General features: G+C 31.8%; 1 protein-coding gene across 1 annotated transcript; it reads right to left on the bottom strand.

The window, feature by feature from the left end:
• Positions 1–2,570: 2,570 nt before the first annotated feature.
• Positions 2,571–9,055, bottom strand: LOC114129830 (dynein axonemal intermediate chain 7 homolog). The gene is made up of 5 exons (XM_027994675.2): positions 8,807–9,055; positions 6,881–7,166; positions 5,285–6,128; positions 4,721–5,068; positions 2,571–3,731 (listed from the first exon to the last, which is right to left on the bottom strand). Exons 1-5 carry the CDS (start codon positions 8,960–8,962, stop codon positions 2,939–2,941), a joined length of 2,427 nt encoding a protein of 808 aa, XP_027850476.2. The 5' UTR covers positions 8,963–9,055; the 3' UTR covers positions 2,571–2,938.
• Between the last annotated feature and the right edge of the window lie 17,717 nt (positions 9,056–26,772).

Raw genomic sequence — 26,772 nt, 5'->3', positions numbered from 1 at the left:
TATAGGTCACGACGATACGGCGAAGCGTGTTTGCGGCGCGCACACAATACATAATAATAATAATAATACTATAATGTATTAACGTTTAAAAAATTTCGTCGCTATCTCTGCTGGCCAATGGTTTGCCCAGAGCTCCGGCAGCAGGATAAAGCGACAGATACTAATTTACTTAGCTTTAAACGCACGAACCTATATAATAATATTATTATACACAAATAACCGATACGGTCAGTGTCGGACTCCGATCCGAATTCGATTTCAATAAAGAATACCACCTACCACTATGATATAATGTTATATAATACACTGTACTATGTCTGTATAACAATAATATTATGCGTTTATATGGCTGTGGGAGGTATAGTGTGTGGTAGTATATGTTATAATACGTTATCTATCATTATTATATTTCTCCTATATGAAAATAATGCGCATCATCTGGTGAGGTCTGAAGAAAAAATTCTGTTGGGATTATAGTACGATTTACAGTTGAGTCCATGTTTATAGAAACTTATGTGGGATTTTCTGTTTCGATTTCAATTAATTTATACGTTAACTGGCCTAACGACGTGAATTGATGCGTCCTTTTGTAGTTTCGGAAACGAGAGTAATAGAATTTGAGAGCGGAAATTGGGAAATAATCCATGTGGTATACTGGTATATCGAAGAAAAAATCGCGTACACTGTGTATATATGAGACTATATTATAGTCTCTAAGGTGGATTGGTAGTACTCAAGATCTTAAAAAATGACAGATCACAGTGTAGAGTACAATCTTGAATGATGAATAAACCGCGAAGTCGACAATAGTTATTCTATAGTGAACACTTTATAAGTGAATCACTGAAGCCGGTTAGGTTTTTATCAGACTAGTTTCCGATCACCCCAGCACACAGCACACGATTTTGGCTTTTGTGTCAGAGGGTTCGATTTTCGAGCTTGGCGAAATGAAGCCCCGCCATAAATCATCGGGCAAACCACTAGACGATTACCGGACCGAATTTTCGACATCAATAATATTATTTATATTTTATTTTCATATCGTATAGTAACTCATCGGTCTCTTTCTCTCTCTTTATCTCGTTATTAAAATCGTCACGCGTCCTATTATCGTTACGGGCTTAATATAATAATACGTAATATAATACACAAGTATTATACATAAGGCACAGGGGCCACGATAATATTTCACCGTCTATCGGTAAACAACCACCACGAACGCGTGCGGGCTTGATGGTTTCTCCGGTTTAATTAACCCTTTTATATAAATTTTTTGTCGGAAAAGGGAGCGCACGTCCGTGATTAATAGCGTCGTACCGGGACGGCGACCGCGGGCCGCCTTATCTCCGAACCACCGCCGCCGAGATTAAGTCGTCCGACTCGCACCAGCCGTTCATCATCGTGTGCATACGTTACCACAATGATTCGGCACCACCAGTGTTCGGCACATTTCCGGTCGTTTACCGAGTCGTTTGCGATTTTCCTTGTATTATAGTATTATGTTGTCGTACTACATAATATACGGAGTGGCCCACCCTGAAAAGTTACTACATCGTTGATTTTTGTTTGAAATTATTTCCAAGGGTATAATAATATAATATATTATTCGGATATCCTGCAGAGTTTCCATATATGCATCAAATATATTATATTTTATTTTTCAACCTCCAAATTATTTCGATTAAAATATTATTTGTCTTTGTATTTTAACCAACCAACAGTGATTTGCGCGAAGTAACATCATCATCACTAATATAATATAACACTGGATAATATGGTCTACGGTTTGTTTGTGTTAAACCAATGACCGGAACTTTTCGATAAGGAATAATAATATACACAACACCATTATTGTATCATGTCTAGCACGTTCGCGGATACAAAATGTGACCGAATCATGACTATTAAATATTAATATAATCTTTGTATAATATATTATATATATATATATATATATTATATAAATATTAATAATATATTAATATATAAATAATATTATACAGAGAAGTAAATCACTAGTCAATTTTTTGTACTCTATAGACTTCCAGCCATGTGTACTTCCATATATTTCCGTATACTTCCAAGTACCTCCATGTATTTCCAAGTACTTCCGCATGCTTCCACGGAACTTTGTATATTTCCACGTACTTCCGTGTATATACTTTCAAAGTATTTTCTAATATGTGTACACCCACTTCAACTAGTGGCTTACCCCTTATTATACCTATAATGCAGCTATTGCATTATTTGCATTGGTATTAATAAACTTTTTTTATAATCACACTGGTCATTATTGATTGAGATCAGTAACTTTTTTTTCAGCAAGTGGTTGTGTTTGAAAATATTTCAAATATTTGAATGAACTTTAATTCTTCTAAATAATTAAAATATTCACGGAAACTATATATTTACGAATACAATACTTTATAAATGATAATATTTGAATTATATGCTATCATATGACGTAATAAGTAGTCAAATTTAATTTATTTTATTAATTTATTTAATTTAAATACCTATAATGAATCATAGTCAAAAAACTAAATATTAATATGTATATTACAGTTTTGTTATGCGTATGGAGTATATTAATTTGCAGTGAGAATATATTACATTTTATTACTTCAAATTTTTTTTTAAAAACAAACCGTGAAGTAGAAGGTATAATAGTTGTATGTCCTATTTTATTAGAAATCGTTGTTTTACATTTTTGTTACTTCAAAAACGTTCCAATAATTCAAATTATCTATACAATCTATAAAAAAAAAACCCATAGGACGTGAGTTATGCGTATGTGTTTTTTAGACTTGATATCTGACATACGCTATATAGTGTTAAAAAGACGCTTAAAGCTTGCAAACGGATAAAATTGCGACGTTAGTAAAATGCGCTCACAAATCGTCGTTACTCGTCGACTGCGGGCAACCCCGCGAGTTGTTCAAGAATAGCTCAAAAATTTGATCTTGTCCATGAGGTAGAAGAGTGTTTCGGACGCCTTGAAGTCCACGTCGGAGGTATCGTGTCCGGCCAGCGTCAACAAGTCGGGCGCGTACCGCCGACCGGCCTCGGCGTTGTTGGGCGGCTTCTGCAGCGGTTCCTCGGAGAACACCTGACTGACTTCGGTGCACTTGAGCAGCACGGCCCGTTCGGGAGTGACCATGACCATCTTGTACGGGACCTGTCCGCCGGCCGACGACGACGACGTCTCGGCCGCGGTCGCGCCTTCCGATTCGGCGGCCGGCTGCGTCTCCTTCATCTGCATCACCATCCGGTCGAACGGCGCGTGCACGTTCCACCGGGACGCGGCGAACTGGTGAGTGGCGCTGAGCACGGCCATGCAACGGTACGCGTGCCGCTCGGCCACCGCGTGCTTGGGAGGTCGGCAGCCGTCCACGTAGTGCCGGGCGTCCGGTTCCGGGAACAGGTTGACGCCGCCGCGGCGCAGCAACCGGATCAGCTTGTCCGGCCGGTGGTACACGCCGATCATCTCCTGAAGGGCCACCGTGGTGGCGTTCTGCAGCTGCACCATGGCCGCTTGGTCGCCGCGCACCGCGAACTCCACCAGCACGGTGGCAGCGGTCACCGACAGCACGACTCCGGCGCTGTCGTCGCCGCCTTCGGGCCGTATCTCCCACGACTGAAACGGGAAGTTGGTGTACCGGTTGACGGCCAGCCCGAACGAGCCCATCCGACCGGCCCGGAACGATACCGTCTGCTTCTCCTCGTTGAACCTGCGGACAGAAGTCGTGACGTCACGCGAGTAGCTTTGAGAGGCAGCGCGACACTGGTGGTTCAATGGGGGGGGGGGGGGCAATCGATTTTTGTCAGTGAGTATTTCGTAAGCAGGGATGAAATATAGATTAGACGCCCGTCTACTGCGGTCGAGTTCGAGACTTGAGAGATTCGATAGACATCGGGATTTAACGTTTACGTGGAACAAGTGTCCAACATAATACAACTTCGATATATATAATGTACTTATAATGTCCTATATATCCATGATCGATTTGAGAAATGTGATGTCACTTGAGTTTGGAGTGTGATAGTATTACGGTAAAGCCATCTCAGCTAGGTCGGAGATATGGTTCTCTGCGAGTTTAATGTGAATTTTATTTATTTAGTAGAAATAATTTATTGATAAGTGATTGCAAGGAAATGTGGTCGATATAGACCGTCGTAGAAAGTCTCTACCAAAGAGGTTAGATTAATATTCTATGAAAGTTGTATTGGAAAATATGAAGATTAGAATTACGGCTTTATTTTTTGTATTTAGAATCTCATATCAACTATAATAATTTAGTACTAAATGAATTGATGTAAAATTGTATAATATATATATCTATTTTAATTTTTAAATAATGTGTATCTTTTTTGTATGTAATAGAAATTTTATTTTATTCTATATTTTGTACTTATTTCATAGTCTTAATACTCGAGATTTCCACAAACGTTTACCCTAAATATTAGGTTCAGTATTTTTTTAATAAGAAGTTAAATAAATCGATATTAAGATTTTTAATATTATGTTCTATTTTTACATAATGATTTATTGAATAAATTATATTGGTATTGAAATTCTAAAAATATAAATAGTGATCAAAATTAATAAAAAATAAATTAAGATAGTCTAGACTTGAGACATCTAACTCTAATAATAATATTATTAACACTATTAATACGACATCGATTATATTAGAAAAGTATTATCCTACATTATTACCTGATATCGTATATATATTCAGTTGTCCAATTCTTTTTTTCTTCGTTCCACATTGCTGGTTTAGGATTTTCAAACCAAAGCACATTTTCCGGCAACTTGATATTTATCATGGCAAGTTTCTTAAGTGCTTCTTGGTTTTGTTTTTTTACGTCAGTTTCTTCGTCTTCAGACGATGTAGACGAGAATCCCATGGACAATTGTATCGGTTCGTATTTTTCATGATAATCGATGGGTTGCAGTGCAGTGGGTCCGACGATTAACACGCCCACTGACCCGTCTTCAAATTCAACGGGCTGCATAGGAAGTTTCCACATTTCCACGTTAAATGCTCCGCCAATAATCCAGTATCTAAAATATATTTATTTAAAGTTATTTTGTATGTAGTTTTTTTGTACAATACTATTTTGTGAATTGAACCATTGAATTTTAAATAAACAACAATTTAAAGTTATTAGAACAAAAAATATTTTTGTTAATAAAAAAATTAAATTACAAATCAGTAATCACGTCTTATTGCCTTAATTATTTAGTTTCAATTTATAATAGGTAATAATACATTTTTACCTTCTAGGATTAAGCTCATTTGGTTTTTCCGAATATTTCAATGAATTAGAAAAATCTTCTATCTGTTCTAGACGCCTTTTTTCCATTTCCTGGCTTAGAGTTTTTCCGATATCAACTTTATTATGAATTGACTTCGAAATTTCAGGTTCTACTAGTTTGGAGGATTCGTCATTTACTTCGGTTTCATCTCGATGATCTTCTGGTTCTTTTTCTTCTTTATCTTTCTTTATTTCATTGATTTTTGAACGAACACGAGTAGGAGGGTCATTTTTTTCAAGTTCGTCCAAGTATGTTATAAGATCTTCTGGATAACTGTTTCGGTCTACCTCTGCAAACGCTTTAAGTTTTTCTTCCATTTTTTCCATCCACAATCGTTTATTCGATCGTTCCTTCTCTTCATTTATCAGCTGCATTATCTCGTTCTGTTCTTTCCACACATCCTCCGAGTACTGCCACAAATCTCGAGGATCCATTTCAAATGATTTTGAGACGTCAAATTCATCCATCCTGTCCGTAAAAGGGTCCCAGCGTAGCCATAAAGCCATTACTGCCATGTACTGTTGTGATAATTGTGGTGGAACATCGACCATGACAAGACATTCGGGGAAGTCACATTTCGGCGGAGGTCGGTCGTCAGTCATTAACCTGGGTCTATGACAAACCACATGTAAACCAACAGCGAATGCTTCGCACGAGTTTTTATATGCAACAGTTTCTAAATCTATAGGATCCATTCTGCGATCGTAATCACTCAAAAGATAGTAACAAATCCCGTACACGATTTCTACCAGTAGTCTTCCTAAGTTATCTCTGGCTTCCCGGAAGCATTGCAGTTTAAACTGATCTACAACAAACGAATTATTGATTATGCTCATGATAAATTTCTATATTTCAATAGTTCAATCCTAATTGTATTATTAAATAATTTGTACTTAAACTGTTCATATTGTTAAATCTTTAAATTTGTATTTAAATAAAAAAATGTATATTCTCTTATGTAGAAATGTTTCGTTTACATTAATTTAAATATACTCCATATTTTTTTAAAATATAGTTATGTCAAAAGAAAAATATTTTTCTGTGCTTGAAAATTAGTCAAAAAACATAATTTTTTCACTTAATACTTAGTTCTCTACAACACCTTACAAATAAGAACAATATTATATAAATTATATAAATATATTATATATTATATTACAAATTATCTAGTATATAGTGTGTGGATGATAGAAATTAATTTTTACTCCGTATATTTTTTTAGCAGGCGATATAGTTAAATAATATCTATTACATTTAAGTATTATAAATTCTCACTGACCACTATTAATCACATACTTATGAAATGTTAAGTTTTTCACATTTAGGTATGCATTGCTTTAAAAATATTTTTATGAAAATATACTCTGTATAATGCTTTGTATTATATTGTAGATACATAGATATTATATTTTCATTAAAAAAACAAATGAAGAATTTGATGATGTTGTCACTATTTTTGAATATTTAGTGCAAATAGAAATATTGAAATGTGATTGAAAAATCAATTAATTGTGCCCATAAAAATTCTATTATAAATTTACACATATATTATCTCACTGAAATCTAACGGCAAATCCACGATGTCATCTACTGCGTCCATAATTTTGAATATTTCTAAACATTTATCCACATATGAGTTTTTTTCGTCACAAGTATGAGACACTTGTCTCTCAACAAAAAGATATGTATTCAGTTCCTGCACAACTTGAGGGTTGGGGGTGCCGTCACACCGTATCCAATGCTTCCAATCTAATTCTTCTCGGTAATTTCTGTCGTGTTCATATTTTTTTCGAGACAATTCTGCTAGCATTTCACAAATGGGTTTTAATCTTTCTTCGCGAAGCTATAATAAACATATTTATTACAAAATTAAACTAAATTAATACGTTAAATTATTCGATCAATATAAAATAATTACTTATATAATATGGAACTTATTTTAAAAGTAATGTTTTTTTTTATGATTTTGAACTTAAATTTAAATATTTTAAAAGAAATGTAAACACTAAACATCATAGCCAGAGATCATAGCTATTCGGTTACTGATTACCAATTACTTTAAAAAAGTATAATTTTGTTTGTATCATATATCACAATAAAAATAAATATATAGTATCTTCATTTCCTATTATCATATAGTTCGTAAAAAAAAAAAAAATTAACACAGTAACACTAATAATTACCATTTTATTTACTCCTAATTAAATAATATACTAACCATATTTATGTATAAAACAATGGTAATTAAATTTAAAAAATTAAGTTATTTTTTTAATTGCACAAATCGTGTTTGAATTTCATTAATATTATTTTTTCTGACTTCAAAATTTTGAGTGAAAAAATAGAATCTTAAATTACATTTCTTGTAAAAATTAAAACCTCTCGAAAGAGATCTAACGCTAAAATCAACTTTTAACTTCGTAAAATATGTAACAATTGTAACAACATTTATTTGTTGTCTTCAGTTGAGTAAAATATTAATAATTAACTTTAACTTCTTAACCATTCTCGAAGGGGTTTAATTCTAACCCTTTTCGTCCTAATTTAGAGTCTCAGCGCTGGTGGAATATTAAATAGATTGATTAATACTATCAGTTAGGTGTTTGATTTAAGTACAATATGCATTTTATTTTTTAAGATAATTGTAAATAATAAAACGTATTAAAAATCATATTGAACAATACTCTGCTGATAATAAAAAGTCTTATATGGTATTACTCATTATACATACATCAGTAATTATCATATTATCATATATTTCTGAATGATTTTTATTGCATTACTTCTTCCAATCATTTTTCCAATTTTTTTTAAAATTATTATTAAAACGTTTTATATAATATGTATAGTACAGTCTTTACCATTACAGGAAATACATCAATCATTCTAATATACGCATTAGTTTAGTTTTTTAAAAGTGAAAACTCATATCATTTATTTAAATTAATATATAATATGTAAACTTATATCTATCTATGTATTAATAATCAACTATATATTACTTAACCCATTATTGTAGCTGATTTTATTTTTTACATTGTATTTTTGTTTTTGTTTTTATTTTATATTTTAATCATGTATATATAGTTAGTTAAGTACGTATAATTATACTGCATACTATTTTAAAGTATATATTATGATATTGCTATAGATTATATTAATAACTAAAGCGGTGGTTGTTATTTTGTTAAATTATAATTATTAATCATCTTAAATTATCCAAATTATATTTTATTTTAACAATTTTAAATATTTAAAAAAAAACATATAATTTAACTTTTTAATATCTAAAAACAATAGCTTATAATAACATTTTAATAACTATAGTAACTATATACAGTATCAAATAACATAATTTATGATATTGATTTTAAGAGGAACTGATTATTGACATTTTACTATAGGTACAGTACAATATAATAAATTAAAAGTGATAAGTAAAAATATATAATGTAATATGTTAATTAATGAAAATTAATTTACCTGGTGTTCTAAAATTTTTAACTCTTTATCCTTCTGCTTTTCCAGTAAAACTTTTTCTTCTCGTCTCTGTTGTTCCATTTGTTTCAAATCCGCCTTGGATTTAAAACCCGGGCCACTATTTGGTGTTTTAATTTTACCATCTAATCGTTTCGCCATTATTAAATTTGTATGTTCTTTTACTTATCTTTAACGAAAAATGCGTATTCGGTTTTCATTTGCTTATTGATATAACTTTAAGATATCCGTATAAAATGGTCGCTTGGCAACACGTAGGCAATCGTTTTGTTTTTCTGATAAATCCCCCCAAAAAAAAAATCGTTTCAACGCTGGATGAGCCCACCGGGAAATTGTGAATTTTATACATAGTCTAATCATATGTGCCCCTTAAAAAATATTTTGCAGTAAAAAAAAAATGGCTTTTCGCTTATGCTTTGAACTACAAAAGTAGACAATATGATAAAGTAAACGACCAACGAGGGTCGACTAGAATGTAACGTTTTGACATTTTTTTTTATCATGACATCCTCATCTCATTAATACATGTTCTAACTCACAAACAATGTAATAACAATAATAAAAAGTCAAATACAATTTTTTTAACGAAGTACCAAACATTTAACCAGTTTTAGTTTAAACGGACGAAAAAAGTATTATAATAATAATGATTGTTGAGAAATAAATTGTACAACGACTTAAACTATATATATTATTATTATTCTAAATTGAAGTAGGTACTCATATGCACAATTCGCGGTATAATACAGCCCGTATTTTGTCTTTTTTGTTATTTTTTTTTGTTTTTATTTTCCATCATAATATATTTTTCTATATATGTATTTTCATATTTATATACAAACATGTATAGTCAAAGAAATGTTATAGTGATATAAATATATAATGTTTTAAATTGTATAATTATTTAATAAAAGAATATTGCAATATTGTAGTATTTATTATCAACGTTCTCGAGTTTGTAGCGTACTAATGAAATGATTTAAGGGTGGTTATTGGAACACTAACTTTTTTTAAAACTATACAACTATACAATTATCAACACGTGCCGATTTTATGTAGTGTAGATTTTCTGGGGTGGCAGAGTTAAGCCAGTTAATTTATTTTACACAATATGTATTTAACATATCGGTTTATAAGCGTTGTATACGTATAATGGTGGTCACATAAAGTTTATTTTATTTTATTTTTTAAGTCTTATACCTGAAATATTATTAATAAAACATATTAGCTTTGATTGAAAATCTTAAACTTACTAACTGCAGCAAGAACATTTTGATCATTAATATACCTAACCTAACCTATCATTAATACTTACTCGATTTAAAGTTAATATATAGAAAATAATATGTAGGTAAATGGATATTACTCGTAAAAATTGTTCATTTATTAAAAATGTTTCATTATTTTTAGTTTTTTTTTTTTTATATGGTAAGTTTATTTGTTACAGTTTCTTAGGCTTAAATTTAATCGAATGTTGAATGTATCTGCTGTTAACCACCGGCATATAAAATGCGTTGAAATAAGTTAGATTTCTAATTAATGCAGTAAAATATTCAATAAAAACCAATCAGTGCCTATAATATACCTGCAACACGCTTATCAGTATAGTATTTGTTATACTCGCATAATAAATTATCACGGATCGATCACACATAAAATATTAATTATATTGTAATAGGTCATGTATGTCGTAAACGATCAATAATTTACCATTGTATGAGCGTAGTTTCATTGAATAACCGTAAATTATTGTCAACATACCCACAATAAACATAATGATTTGAATGACGAACATCCGTGGATGCTGCCTATGCTGACTTTGTACCGCGTGGTTTTTTAACACGTCTAAAATATGTAGTATATTATAACATAGGTATATACAATATTACAGTATAGCAATATATAATATTATTTTTATTCTTATTCACTCGTATCAACCCTTTTCCGGTGTGAAACAGTCTCCGTTACCATATCCGAAAAAAAAAAATAAATAATAAAATAACTCATGGCCGCACGACAAATCTGCACAGCGATTCGCCCCCGAAAAATAAACACACATAACAATATTGTTATAAAAGATTTTTCACGCCTCCGGCGCCGATAGTTCGCCTCCCCACACTCGACCGTCGATGTGTCGTTATTACAATATTATCGTAACCGTTTGCGGCCGGCGAGACGTGTTTATTATTTTTCCACGGTATAAGGTTAGTATAGTACGCGATACTGTGTCGACACGCCCGAGAAAAACATCGAACAAAAAAACCGAACGTCGACAGCATAATAATAACGCAACGTTATACCGGGCGACAGTGTATAATATTGTTGTATACAGTTCCAATTTCACGTGCGTGGCAGACGGTGTGTGTGCGAAGAGTTGTTTTTACACACGGTTCTGTGAAAGAGTGCGTACAATGCAACCTATGTCCTATATATTATAGAGACGGGGAGGGGCGTTTTTTGGGGTAAGAGAAAAAACCGCACGATATAGATAAGAAAAAAAAAACCTCTGTAAGTCTTTTATGTGGTCTTAGCCTTTGATCTTTCGGAAATCTTATCGGTTTTCATTTCTCGAAGATCTCTCCTCCTGCACTGTGCAGCTCCCGCGACCGTCGCACCCTATTCGGTCCGACCCCCTCCGCCGCCACCAAAGCCGAAACCGCACGGCCGAGATTTGGTATTATGTCTATATGTGTAGTATACTGTGCCGCGCGATTACCTGCCTATAATATTACGATGTCGTCGTACTCCTACCGTCATCCGTCCGCCCATCGATGCGCGTGCGTTTGTTTCACCGCCGTTGAAAACGGCTATCATTACGGGGCATCTAATGTTTTTGTTGTCCCCGATGGCCTTTTATGATTTAAATACCATACACCTTTATATATATATGTATGTTATCATTTTTTTTTGTCGTGCGATGTGGTCGTGTCTGCGTGTCATCTGCCGCTCGATTTCGGATCGAAAATCCGTCTCCTTTTGTTGGGCGACGTTTTGTCCGCGACGTCGCGGTTTCCGCTTTGCTAACGACCCACAATGCTCGCTATATTATTATTATTATCATCAGCTGCCACAGAATTCCACCGCGTCTCCGCCCCTCTCTGCCTTTAAACAATATGTCGTTGGGGGCATATTTTCTGTGGTTTTTTTCCGATTTTTTTCTTTTTCACTATAATATTTCGCTTCGAACAATCGACCGTGATGGCGGTTTCCCGATCCGCAAACGGAGAGGATGAGCGTACGAGTATTTGGTATGCACGTATTATATACTATTATTATAATACATATCTGAGCCGTGATTCCCGAAGACTGTCAACTGCGCGCTCAAGTATCCGCGGTCCCGGATACTGCGTACCTATTATATAATATTATACATATTATTTTATTCGATAAAATACAATTGTGAACGACATTTTTAGCAATGGGATCGAAAAAAACTATAAATGTATTTATATTTTACCATATTCAATAGTTTTTATTGAACAATAATTGATTTTGATATTGGGTACTGATCCAGATATAAATAGTGAAAATTACTAAAAAAAAAGAAGATACATATTTACCGTTAATGAATTCTGGCAGAACAAAGTAAAAAAAGTAATTACACAATAAGTAAACATACGAAATAGTAAACATTGACATAAGTATAATATTATATACAAATAATATAAATATTATAGGTATTTTAGTAATATAAGTTATTATTATTCGTTAGACTTAAGTTTTCAGCTTAAAAAATGTTTAACGTGCCCAATGGTTTGATGGTTAATTAAATTAAATTGAAATGTTGCACGTAAATCTCAACCGTATTAGGTTTTAGGTGGGTATAAACGGTGGGTTCTTTTGGATTTTAGTATATTTTTGTTCTCAATCGTTTGATAGCCGTTTTGTTAAACCTTAGCAGTTCCCGTGAAACATTTCTAATTATATAATAAAAACTGTAATAATGATATTTTGATGGTGAACACTCATATTGCGATGCGCACAGTAGTTAATTTATCGAAAGTTTTAAACGGCACGCATCCAAAACACTGCAAACTTGTTTTTTTTTTTTAAATAGATTGCCGTAAAATCACCTAACGTGTTGTTAGGTACCGTTTCGACGACAACTTTATTAACTGTACAATTTATTAATTACAAAAGTTTGTGATGTGATGATAACATACAACATTATCATCTATAATATAATAGCATAATGTGTACGGTAACAGTACATCCGATGATGACTTTCTGGACCACGCGAAAATGATTATAATTTATCACAGTAGGTATATACAATATTCGTGTACAATCTATATACACTCATTAAACTCCAATATAGTGCAAGACTCACTGGAGCGAATACAATTTGATTTTCACGATTTGTCGATCGTTCGGTGATCGCACTGAGAAAACTACCTACGCCGTTATAAAATATTATAATTATGTCGGCCGATGTGTATATTATATCTTATATACGCACACTGCACAGTTAATATTAAACAATAAGCAACTTTTAACTGTACAGCTTGCAGGAAATTCTTCCTTCTATTACGAAAAGTTAATAAGCCTACTTTTTAAAGACCTTTAATGAGTAAACACGAGCAGCAGCCTTTTAACATCTCCAAAACTTTTAAAGTTATCGTTACTCCCGGTGTCGTTTAACACTTGATTATTCGACGGCAGAATAATCTAAAAAGTATCTTTTACACAGCCAACTCACTTTCAAAACGTGCATTTTATTAAATACCGTTAAACGTGTAATTGACTATAACATTAACATTTCGCGAATAGCATAATTTTGCCGAAGACATAATGTTAACGTTTATAGTTGATTTTTTACATCTAAAATAATTTTTTAATCGAGGGGTTAGAGTGATCTTTGTCTTTGACACTTCAGCACCACATTGATTTCAGTTGAAATTATATTATTTGAAAATCATTTTGTCTTTATAAATAATATGTTTAATATATTTTAATTTATTCGTGATTGTTACTTGATAAGTACGTGACCGGTAGTTGAAAACTTTGTTCTGTGAAGTAATTATAATTATTTATTTTTATAAAATGCATGATTAATATAGGTACTATCAAGTTGAAAATACCTAGAACACTCTTGAATATTATTATACTTCTATTCGAATATTGAATTTAATTATTGTGTTGTCATTTACGATAATTTTTAAATTATACGTAAAAAAAACAATAGTATTGTGTTAGCCGTACAAATTCCGATGTAAACTATTCACAATGACAACTTAAAAAGCCTGCTCACGCAAAAACCATTGTTCTATCGACATTGACAAAACTGTAGCAATAATTATCCATAAAATTATTGTACAGGTAAAAAACGTATTTCGTTTTATTTTTTCCGAACGTCGTATTCTAGTTTATCTGTCGTTTTTTGTTTTGCTTTTATTTTCGTCTATAGTGTGGAATCATCAAACTATTTTTAGTTATGCATTTCGTACCGAAATGTTTACAGACGCTCGGGGAAACGATTGGCAATTTAACCAAACTGATTAAGAACGTGTCAGCCTCAGAACAGTCACTTTACCGAATAAATGTGCCCTAGCTACACCGAATAACGTCCGAAACAAACTATAATGCCACAAAAACAGATTACTGTGGCGCGACCGTAATTTAAATTCAGTCAGACTAAACCATTATTAAAATGCCGAATCGACGTCTAATTCAAATCGTACTAGTGCAAAACCTACTGCAGTGTGTGCAATATTATATTCATTTTGTATTGCATTATGTGTTATCGTTTATAACAACAACTGAAACGATAATGTTCGTCTGATCGCACGATACAACGTATATGATTTTTTTTCTATAATATGTCACGGGAAACGAAATTATTACATTATGCCTATATATTATATAGTTTTGACATTTTTAAATTGAATTTTAACTTTGAGGAGATTGGAAGCGGGGATATTTCATTGTTGTTTTACACACTCGCAACGATATTGGAATTTATAAATGTTTTCATTGAAGTTTATCGATTGATCCATTAAAATAACTAGGATAAGAATTCTGAAAACTTGTGTACTAAAAAATAAACTTCATATTTGCTATCTAGCCATTACGATTTTATCTCTAAAAAAAAATTGTAAGAAAAAAGAAACAATTCATATTTTAAATTATGGAGAAGCTGAAAATTAAAAAATTGGGAAAAATCGATATCAAGTATTTCTTGCTTATGTTTAAGGCAAAGATGGAAATCTCCGCTTCCAAAATCGTCCCCTTTAACAATAATATCATCGTATAATACCGCAGTATAAGTTGCATACCTATACTACTTTTAAGCTTAGTACCTACCTTACCTATTATTATTTATTACACTATTCGAACGTCGAAAATATCATAAATAATATTATACATACCATCTCGTTTAGCTGGACCGTACTTAACGTGTCAGCAAACACTGGACGTCAGTTTTTCCTTTTTCGTTTATGATATTTTATTTTCCAATAAACAAATTCTACATGAAACGGATGTTCGGTTTTGTGACACCAATATTTCCCCGGTTTCATCGGTATCTGGCGGGTCGTGCAAAATATATTATATTATATAAATCATGATTGTTTCTGCGTACATACAACGACAACAATATATTATTATATATTACCAACCTCGATCGTTGAATGATATTGTCATACGATATATTTTTGAACCCGGTGAAAAACACGAGTAATTAAAAATAACGAACGACAGCCGTGCACGATGAGGGTGAACTATTCTGCATTTGCAAAATTATATGTCAAATTTATAATATATACATCACTTAATATACGTACAATATGATATTATCTGTATAAAACATCGGGCTGATCGTAACGAACCCTGCCCCGTGTACAGTCGGTTGGTCTGCAAATATTTTTTCGGTCCGCACGCTTCACCATAACAATATATTATATATTGATACATCGTCACAAAAACTGTTTGCAAACAAGTGCAAATACTTCAAGAGTTCGAATTCGCTGGATTGAATTTCTGATAGCTTAAAAGAATAAATTTATGTTAATTATTAAAATAAAATAAAATAAATATCATTTGCATTGCATGCTCCGGCCCAGTCGTCAGTCGTCACAGCTAACTATTATAACTTGCAGTGCCACTGTAGTATGATCGACATTATTTTTTTTCTATTATTATTAATATTATATACCTACACTCTGATTTCTGGTCTGATCGGGTGGATGTATAATATTTAAATTATTATCGTTACATGGACGAGTATTTCGTTCGATAACTCGGCGGTGGAAGATATGTCCCAACAATTCCGTGGGTCGTTGGAATAGTAATGTATATACGCAGCGAACATTTTCGGGCTTTGATACCCGTGTATTAATGATCCGCTCGTGATTACGTAACCATTTCGGGGTTTGATAATCCCGAAGACCAGTAAATATACAAACAATGTTATTAACGTAATTCGTGGATACACAATCTCGGGATAAATAGCAATTGTTTTGGGTCCGAGACGTTAGTCGAGAGTGATCATCCGGAATCCGAAAATGAAGCAATAATTAATCACAAATAACTTTATACAATATACTTATATTATATTACGTGTTTGTGAGATCGTGGACGATATTAAAAAAAAAAAAAATAACGAGGGTGTGAGTGTAGTTTTAAGATTGCTTACTAAATTTTGAAATGCTAATTTTTTAAGTATCGAACAAATTTACCGATTTCCGACGGCCGTAAGAAAGTCTAATATTTTCTTTCAACTAGGGATGTAACACTCCCTTATAAACCACCTTCATCTCGTCACTGTGTAGTGTATGTTGGTGACATAAATTGAACAAAACATTTAATACAGCCGTGTTATTAGGGTAATAAAGTCAAGAAAAACTGTTTTCTCACAATACTGTCTCGACGTTAGTAGAAAATATAATATTAACGTTACTTTGAAAATTGTCAATATAACGCTTAATCATTTTATCATTATGCAGCTGGTAATCAATGAATAATTAATAATAAAACATTACAATATGAGCTGTTATTTCCCAGAACCTGTACCCGAGGGATTCAACAGAGCAAAAATACAGACTTCTAGACATCGCGTTGTAAAATATATTATAGAAGCTGAATAGAAGCAGAACTGATGAACGTCTGGTAGCTTATTGATAACTTTTCTCATTTAAAAGCTCTAAGTATTAAACTTTAACCTTTGATTTATTCTAAGCTTTTGTATATATTTTATACAGTAAAAATAATGGAAAATATAATATTATTAATGGCATGTACCATCTTATTTTGTTGTTTTTCATTTAAATTTAACGAGAAAGAAGTCCATTTGGATTTTTCCGACGAGGCCAACGTCTGGTACAATATATACTCTACTAGTACTCCTCTAACCTGGTTAAATTAATTTGCGAGACGAAGAACGACAAAATAATATAACTTCTTGATGTCACGCATGATTTAATAACGTATTACGTCATCTGTTCACGCGAAGCGAATTCAATAATTAATTTGAATTTCGACGGTCAGCGGAATCTGATGTATCACAGTAAATCTCGCACGACCAATAATTCTCACCAATATTCACGTGCCTGAAATTAAAAAAAAAATTTTTTAAATACGATTTCTGATGATCTAAAATAATAGTATTAGTATTTAAACAACGCGCACTACTATTATACAACCCACGTCCATTATGTTCGCGCACGTATTAAAAATAATAATATGCAAGAACCGTATTTATTTATTTTTTTGATTTAGTATAGTAGTTTTATACCTAATAAAATATTGTTGGCGTCATGTGAAATGCACTGCACAAGGCACCCATTTGCATTTGGTTGATCTAAAATTGCTCAAACATATCGAACTGTAAAACTGCGCGTATAAAATCACACACATACAATTGTGGCAATTGTGCATACCTATATACTATGTACTATAAAACAATAAAATATTAAAATGTTTTGAACAGATGATAGTATATTATAAATGATAAACAATGTACTCTGCGTAAATATATAATGTAAATACTCGTAAGTCTCGGATAAGCTTGTACGTCGCATTGTGTGTTTAATATTGTAAAAAGGTTTTTTTTACAACTATTATAATAATGACTTTTTGAAAAGTCGAGTGTGTAATGGTTTAGTGTGCAGGACTTGAGTGCAAAACTGTGTAACGGAAATGGCATTTGGTAACTTTGAAGACGCACGAATAAGTATATAGAAGTACGAATACCTACCCGTGTAATATACTTCAGTGTTTGTTTAATTAATGCATTATTATTATTGTTGTTAAATACCATTTCACAATGCATTTAAAAACATTATGCAATGGCTTAACGAATAAAAAAAAACAAACTATATAATATTTTCATGGTTTTGTGTCATTAAAATTACAATATTAGTTCACATGAGTAAGTAAGTGTGGTGTATAGTATAATTAATTATTAACAGTGCTGCAAAATGTAATAAAAAGTAGGTAATATTTTAAGCTAAATAAGTCGACTTTTGTTTTTGGAATGATATTTTAAACAACATTTAAGACCAAAGTGTTATTAAAAAGTAGTACCTACCTAATATTTTAATCCAGAAGTGATTATTATACGACCGCTTCTTGTTGACAACTTAATAAATTGTGTAGACAAAAAAGTGTCCTAACAGTACGTATATTACGTCTACAAACATAGTTTTAAGACATTGCTTAAAAATCTGAAAAGGCAGTAGACGGATTTTATGTTTTAAGAATTTAGATGCAAAGCTGAAATAAAAAATAAAAAACCTAGGAAAAACAACCTTTATGCGTATGTTACTGCCATAATAGTTGGGACGCCGCCGGGTTCCGGAGGATTTTAATGTTATTAAGGATTTGTTGAATGGTATAATTTAACCGGATTGCGTACAAAAGTCGTTAATACGTATTTAAAAGTGTTCAGTTATAATATTTTAATGGTACAAACTGCGCTAAGACTAGGAACGCTTTATTTCTTTCTAAAAATATCACCCTCTGTTTGTACACGTTTCGTCTTACAAAGGAAATGTTAGCTCATGCGGTATAGAAATCTAAACTGGATGGGAAAAGACTTAAATGAGCCTCCTCGTTGAACAGGCATATTATTATTGTTGTAGTGATTTTATTCTTTTCTTTTACGTGAATAAGTATTCAAAACAATAATAAGTATATTATTATTACGCATATACGTACATATATTATTATGTTAAAAAAAGGATTATTAACAACACACTCGAACTATTGCGCCGCGTACATATTATAATATAATAAAATTATTTGTATTATTATTCCGACATTCGGTCCCTGGTGAACATATATAGTAAGTTGTTTATGCTTACACTAATTTAATGAATGAATCAAACGCATAAGAAGTAAGAACACTTCCGTACACACGGCACTCCGATGGCGACAACTAAAATCGTCGGTTTGATTAAATAAATTATATTATTAGGTATAGAGATGAAAAGAAACTTTGAAATCAATATAACATAATATAATATACATATAAAATACTCATAACGATAAAGTGTGTGTACTACTACCATAACAGTTGTATTTACTTATCAGCGTATGTAACTCGCGAGCTTGTCGGACGATGCCGATCGGTCACAATAATAATATTGACAGTGTTTAAAACACAAACGCCAGCCGGTCATCGCTTTGACTTCAGACTTTTGGAAAGATACAATTTGATTTTAAAATCGATAATCGCACCTGAACAGCAGAGCATCGATTATAATATCGTAGCATTTACTTTTGTCTGGATTTTCATCCAACGACAATATTGACGGGTCGTGTCTACAGGGTAGATTATTATTATAGACGCGCGTTATAAAACAGAAAGGACTCATCTCGTCGGGTGAGCGCAGTCCCGGGAGAGGGTTTAAATCGCGACGAGGGACCCATACCAGTTTTAACACGAACGGGAAAATCATTATCGTCCTCTTCGTCGTCGTCGTCGTTGCCGTTGTCCTGAAAGCGTTTTTATCGTCGATCATCTCGGCGGATACGTGTCATTCGATTTGACGGGCGGCGGCGACCCGTACGACATATTCCATTGTATTTGGGGCTGTACCACCGGTTCGGCCGAGGGACGAGAGACACTATGCACTATACGTATATGTGTAAAATATGTATTGTTGTAGTACATAATATAATGTATTATTATACATGTGTACATATAACGCTACGTGCGATTCGTGCGTGAAAGGGTCTCTGGAGATCGATCAGAAATTCCTATTTACAACGAAGGACGATATATATAGGTATATATATATATATTATAATTTATAATAGTAATACGATGTAGGTATACCTGTAATATTGTTATTATTATACATTTTATTATTGTCCAAACATTAGCCGCTGTCGTTCATAACAACGTAATGTCGTGGTTGACAAAAAAAAAAAAAAAAAATCCCGAGCTACACTCGTATAATATACTCAAGAGACCGTCCATCATGTAAGAAATCCGAATCGAAAGGACTGCTGCGGACAGCTGCAAACATCGTTCGGTTTTAGAGTAAAAAAAGTTGTTCAGAATTTCAATATTATTAATAGGGATTATTTATTATTTATCAAATTATAGTGTAGTGGCACTTGGTAGGAGACTCCGGTATTGAGTGCTTAAACCACACCCATTATCGTTTAATTTATACACGACTACGCAGTGCAGAAGTCCACAATATCATGACATCTTTAGACAGAAATATATTTAACAGTTTTACTGGATTTCGTTTTTCTCGCTCGGTGCGTTGGTCAGAACACACATAGGTTCCTGAGATAATATAACATAACGACGTGATATAATTGAGAAAATACGAGAATACACACACTATGTTGTAACTTTGAAGCTTTTGTTTGCGTGTTTTAAATTAGAAAATTATGGTCACCAACATAATTACTGTTTACTTTAAACGAGTCAATAATAACGCTTTTTGATTTAAAATCGGAACATTTTTATACAAAATATTATAATTCTATAAGTTCGCAACAGTGCTCAAACATCTTATACTAACCAAATTCCGGCAGACTTATTTATTTATTTTATTTCGTTAAAATATTATACTAATATTATATACGTATTCTTGCACGCGGTACATGTATATAATAACATTGGATGTTGGTTAGGTTAGATTACATCTACTCAGAAGTGCACCTGTAGTGTCTGAAAGTTGTTTTTTCCTAGGTTTTAAATTGGTTTGTTTTTAAAAAAAAACGTTATGACCGGACGGAAAAAGAACGCAAACGCATACAATTTCCGGAATGAACTATTCGTGCACACAACTCGCGTTTACTCTAGTGGCGCGCAAACAAATTTGGTAAGTGGTTATACGTACATGCGGCGGTCCCCCGAGGTGGATACCTCCTTACCCCTATTACAATCCGCACTCACTTCCCCTATAACAACCCACCCGCTCCATTCACCATCCACTCTTACTGCCGGTAAACCATCATGTTTTTACGAGTGCGGCACATTCAAATTTGCGTCACACCGCGCTCGCGTTGCAACTCACGCGGCATTTTTTTTTCGCGAACGCATTCCCGCGGGTAACGTCAACAATAAATGTAATGATGATAGTAATAATATACTGAGTGAATGTTTGCACGTAGCGTGATGAAGCTTACTTTGGAGCGTACTGAAAGTTCGACACGAACTTCGTATGTGTCCTCATGTCCTGACGGGATTCGTCCTTCGGATACCATTTGGTTTACGAGTGAATATTTGTGTGATTGTGTATGTGTGTGTGTCGATTAAGGCGCTAAATTTACGACGACAACTGTACACGAAACGCGTTTAAGATAATATAATGTCCTGTACAAAATATTGCATAACGTTATACCACATAGCCAGGTTTCAACCACATAAGTAAAAATTGTTTTTTAGATTCTCAAAGTTTATACGTATTTTATTTCACGTCATTCATCTTAAAATATATTTTTTATCGTCGTTTTAATTAATACGACCATATTGGCGAATTACGGTTTTAAAAATGTTAACGATTTGTAACAAAAAACACTTAATATAATATATGAAATAAATTAACATATTTATCATACACGACGATTATGTCCACATACTATGTAATCATATATAAAAGACGCACATTAAAAGAATATTTAAAATCTCAAATTTATTGCCGATTAAATACTTTATGAACGATTTTGATTGAAAATTCTTAGACGGAATTATCATTTACACTAATCGAAAACATCTAAAAACATCTTCGAGGTATTTATTATTATTGTTTTCATTATAATATTAATTATTGACCCTACCATCGTTATTCGTAAAATTTATATTTTTAATAGTTTAATATAATTGCACAGTGCAGTATAGTATAGAATGATAAAAATCATAGAATTTATAAAGTTAATTTTCATGATCACAATATTTGGGTCGACTGCAACTCAAATGACATCACATAATATTATATTATACATAGTATACGAATTTAATTACATTAGTATACGGTACTGTGATACCTACTCTATATATATAATATATATATAGTTTTTTAAATAATGACGTGACTGGTCAATGACACCGAAAAGTCCTTCATCATTACTTCCCGACGTTTTCTATTTTTTCTCGAAATTCGAGCAAAAAACTATTACTGTCCGGAAGTACCACCCGCTATGCCAATGAATCTGTGTAATGGTAAAAAATACCGAATTGTCATTCTCCAGAAAAAAAAAAACTGTTTTAGTACAATTGATGTTGGAATGTTATTCATCGGTGTACGAAACTAGAGGTTATATTATTATCTAAAAAGACGAAAAAGTATATAACACTAAGTGCTGTTATATAGCGTTTTACAATTCTTAAAAAAAATGTTGTATACTGTGGTGAGTAGCAATTTTCGGATTATGTAATTTAATACATCAAAAACAACGCAAAGATATTTATAGTTATTAAATATTATTAAGTAGTATTAGGTATCATTTACTTTTGTTTGGGTTTTTTTTCTTTTTTAAGTACAAGTCATTCAAGTGTTAGTGTTAGTATTATTTCAACTCAAAAAATTACATAAAACATTTTCGTATAATAAAATATTATAACAACATAAATTTGATCATTTGATATTTACATTTTTTTATAAACCATTAAGAGTCAAAATACGCATTTATAGAAGCTAATTATATATTACACAGGTAAAACATTAATTCTTTGGCAATTATTTTTTGTATAGTTAAAGGTATTTAAATATAATTTCGTGTTTATCGATTATTGTATTTTATAAGCAGTTAAATACCGATAAAATCGTGTATTTTTTAAGATATAAGATTTTTATATCATATACCGAGTTTCTAACGGAAAAATGTTGTCCCGAGTTAGTTGAAACCAACACGTTAACGTGTTTTAAGGTTTAAAAAAATTCTGACCGTTTATAGTCAAAAACGTTAGCGACGAGTGGTAAATAATAAAAAAACAGTAAACACGTTATTACAAATCTTTTTATAAGTTTTGTTCGTCAAACTATACTTATATACGTAATAATAACTGTCACTAGTTTAGATACAGGCCTGTAGGTACCTGATGCACTCCAAGTGCACCTCAATATATATTTTCGTTATTATGGATATTAATAGGTGATTGAGTATATTAAAATATATTGTATATATATATTATTATTGTCTTTATAACAAAAAGTTACCTAAATAACGTTTGACATTAATAATGATTTAAGTTTGGTCGAATCATCTCAACTCTGAAAATGTGAATTTTTATAAAAAAAATCGTAATACATAATATACGTATTAAGTTGATAAGTATATAATTGTTATATTATTATCAAACATTCTTTTTGTAGTTCTATGGTGCTTTTTTTTTTTTGTTTTTGAAGGTGAACCAAGTTAAATGTTTTGAAGTTAGTATACTTATACAATGACGTGCTTTGTACGAATATGTACCTATGTAGGTATAATGTAATTGTAAGACTCACCAAACAAAAAATGTCTGCTTCAGTATAATCATAATATTTAAGTCGCATTATATTATCATAGTGTATCATATTATACTCTAAAAAATGTTCGATTTCGGCGAAGATCGTAAAATATATTGAAGAAAACTGTGAGCTTACCTACATATATTTTATCAATGGATTATTTTTGACACAGTGTCTTGCTTGAGGCTTACCGTTTTCGTGATTATTTTACTACCTATAGCTATAGTGGTTTATTTTCCTTTTTGCCTTATTTTGGAATTCAGGTACTTGAGAGCCCGGCTCTCTACAATAGCGTTCGAGGTAAGCCGTAATTCAAAAACCGTCCGCACTCGCCGTTGACATTTGGGCGTAGAAAACAAATCCTCTTCCCGTACAGTGGTTTATACCGATTACCGAACGAGACAGTAACCGCGTGTTTCCATTTTGTAAAATAAGTGAGTGTACAGCCAAAAAGGCGGGTCTGTAAAGACGTAAGGGGAGTAAGGGAAAAAAATCGTTGTCATATTTTATATAATAATAATATAATAGCCTGTATAGTATATCATAAAAACGGTAATATTTTCAAATTATTGAGATTTTTTTGTAGTACACAAGGAGTGTCCCGTAGTAATACAAACTTCCGTTTATCAAATGATTCCACCTCCTATTATAACTGTACATTTTTTAATGAATAGTTTTTTTTTTTTGAAAATGTTGATGTACTATTTAGATGTACTTATTTAAAATGTGAACTTTTAGTTTTTAGATATTAAAATGTCTATTATGTCTATAATCTTTAAAAACGGTCATCTTTAACAAAATTCATAAACTCAAAAACTACTCGTTAGAATTTTGATTTTGATAAGTCAACATCTTCAATTAAAAGTAAATTGTCCTCTAAATAATTTACAGTAGAAAATGGAGGTTGTTATTTATAAAACAAAAGTATATATATTTTTATAGAAAACTTCTTAAATAAAAGAAAAAATCTCTAAAATTTTAAAATAGGGTCATTAAGTTTTTTTTATTAAATTCTGGTAACCAGGTTTTGAAAAATTGTATTTATTGAAAAAGAAAAAGAGTTTGTATGCTTGGTGAATTACCCTGTATTCCTATCCACATAGATCGTCGAAATAAATATAAACCATAAAGTTTTGCGTCATTATTATATTATATAAAATTGTTGATGATGAAAATATACTATTATTTTAATTTTGAAAATTTTTTGACGATGTTATCTTTTAAAAACGTTCGTTTCAACGTTATAAAATAAAAAATAAACATAATTGGTCGTTCATTTTCGTTAATATTACTTAATGCACCCAAAGTTGATGAAGTACTTAGGCATATATATAAGTATGTATATATGATTAACACATTAAACAGAGTTTTTAAGGCAGGTAGTTGTATTATAGAATTTAGGTTTGTCGTGGCCGTGGGTCACGAGTTTATTATAATGTAATAATTTAATAAGCAAAAATGTCATTTACCCAAGCTCATTCGTTTTTATTTAATTGAAAGGATCTGTTTAAATATGGAATGCGAAATATAATATTTATGAGATAGAAATAAATTCAAAAAAACATAATTACTATCGTAGCGGCTTTCTCGAAAACCGAACTCGGCAGAATTGAAATATTATACTACATCTCGATATTTAAAAGGTGGAGTACATGACGTATACAAATCATAATTTTCTAGCATAAATTTTCGTTTTTTTTTTTTTTTTAATTGTTCTAAGTATTAGTTCTTTTATCAAACGAATTAACCGAATAGAAGAGCATGATGCATTATACGAAAAAGTGCATTGCATTGCTATATTATAAGTATAAGGTACATAAGAAAAAATAAACAACTGAGTGCGCGGTTACGTATAACGTACTGCTTCCAATGAATTCCAGATCCGGGTAGATTATTAACAATATTATCGATTTGTGACGTGTTTTAATTTACATTATATAGTGTATATTATATTATATTTATTAATGTACATTATATTATATTACGTGTATGCACTATGCATAGTATATATTGTACATAGTTAACGGGATCGTTTAATTGCGTTTTAATGTTTACCATGCAATGTAAGAAATAAATTCATTCGAGTTGAAAAATAATTACAATTGATAACTGCAGTTGTCCCAATATAATAATATATTATAAATTTTAACATAAGTGCTGAACTTTGTGCGGCCCTTGAGGCTTACACCCATACGGTTCTGGTGTTCTCATTAGGACGCCCGCATGTATCGGAAATATGAATTACAAAAAAAAAAAAATTACCATGTAAATGTGCATGAGATATTAATATGTATTTTCTATAAACAATAATTTGCGGATATCGAATCATTGCGATTTCGGTGTAAATAAAATAAAATAAATACGTATCTGCATTGCATATTGTATAGTGTGCCACGTGAAAGTCAAAGTATACACAAAACCGACAGTGTGATCAGTTCCTTAACAAATACATTTTTAATTTTTCAATTTCAAGAAGAGTGATTTTTACGTTTTTGAACTATGAACTAATTTGTCGTTCAACATTAATGCTGTTCATTTATTTTATTATTATTTACAATATAATATCATTAACGATACAACTTGTAGAGGAGTACGATTATAAACAACTATTAAGTTCACTTTTTTCTATTCTTTCTTAATATTATAAATACCATTGTAACTCATCATAACTCATTGCGTATGATAATATTTTCACATGGTTTTTCGTGCGCTAAAATCGTCTGATTTCTTTTTTTGCCTATTTATAACTGCGCGTATTATCTGCAGTGATGCATCGGGGTACAGCAGACGACTAGTATATATATTAAGTATTGTGCTGTCGGAACGAGAGCGAACGTTAACCACGACGATGTAATCGGGTAATCCGATATACGCGTAAAGAAATATAATATGTTTAATATAGTATTATTATTATATAGTTTTTCCCACCACGAAAATCGCAGCCGTCGCGTGAAAAGGATTCTCGCTGTCAAAGTTTGTACGCATACAGATAGGTATAAATAATAATAACAAACGGGTATGCAATTTTTTTTCTTCTTT

This window comes from Aphis gossypii, chromosome 1 (assembly GCF_020184175.1).
Source record: "Aphis gossypii isolate Hap1 chromosome 1, ASM2018417v2, whole genome shotgun sequence".
Classification (NCBI taxonomy): domain Eukaryota; kingdom Metazoa; phylum Arthropoda; class Insecta; order Hemiptera; family Aphididae; genus Aphis; species Aphis gossypii.
Note: the sequence above shows the minus strand (reverse complement) of the source record. Positions and strands in the feature narration are given on the sequence as shown.

Excerpts from the sequence above, each read along its gene's own strand:
- LOC114129830 (XM_027994675.2), bottom strand. The coding sequence starts at position 8,962 with ATGGCGAAACGATTAGATGGTAAAATTAAAACACCAAATAGTGGCCCG. Across the intron at positions 5,069-5,284 it reads AATGAGCTTAATCCTAGAAG|ATACTGGATTATTGGCGGAG; the intron begins GTAAAAATGTAT and ends AATATATTTTAG. Across the intron at positions 3,732-4,720 it reads GAATATATATACGATATCAG|GTTCAACGAGGAGAAGCAGA; the intron begins GTAATAATGTAG and ends TTCTGTCCGCAG.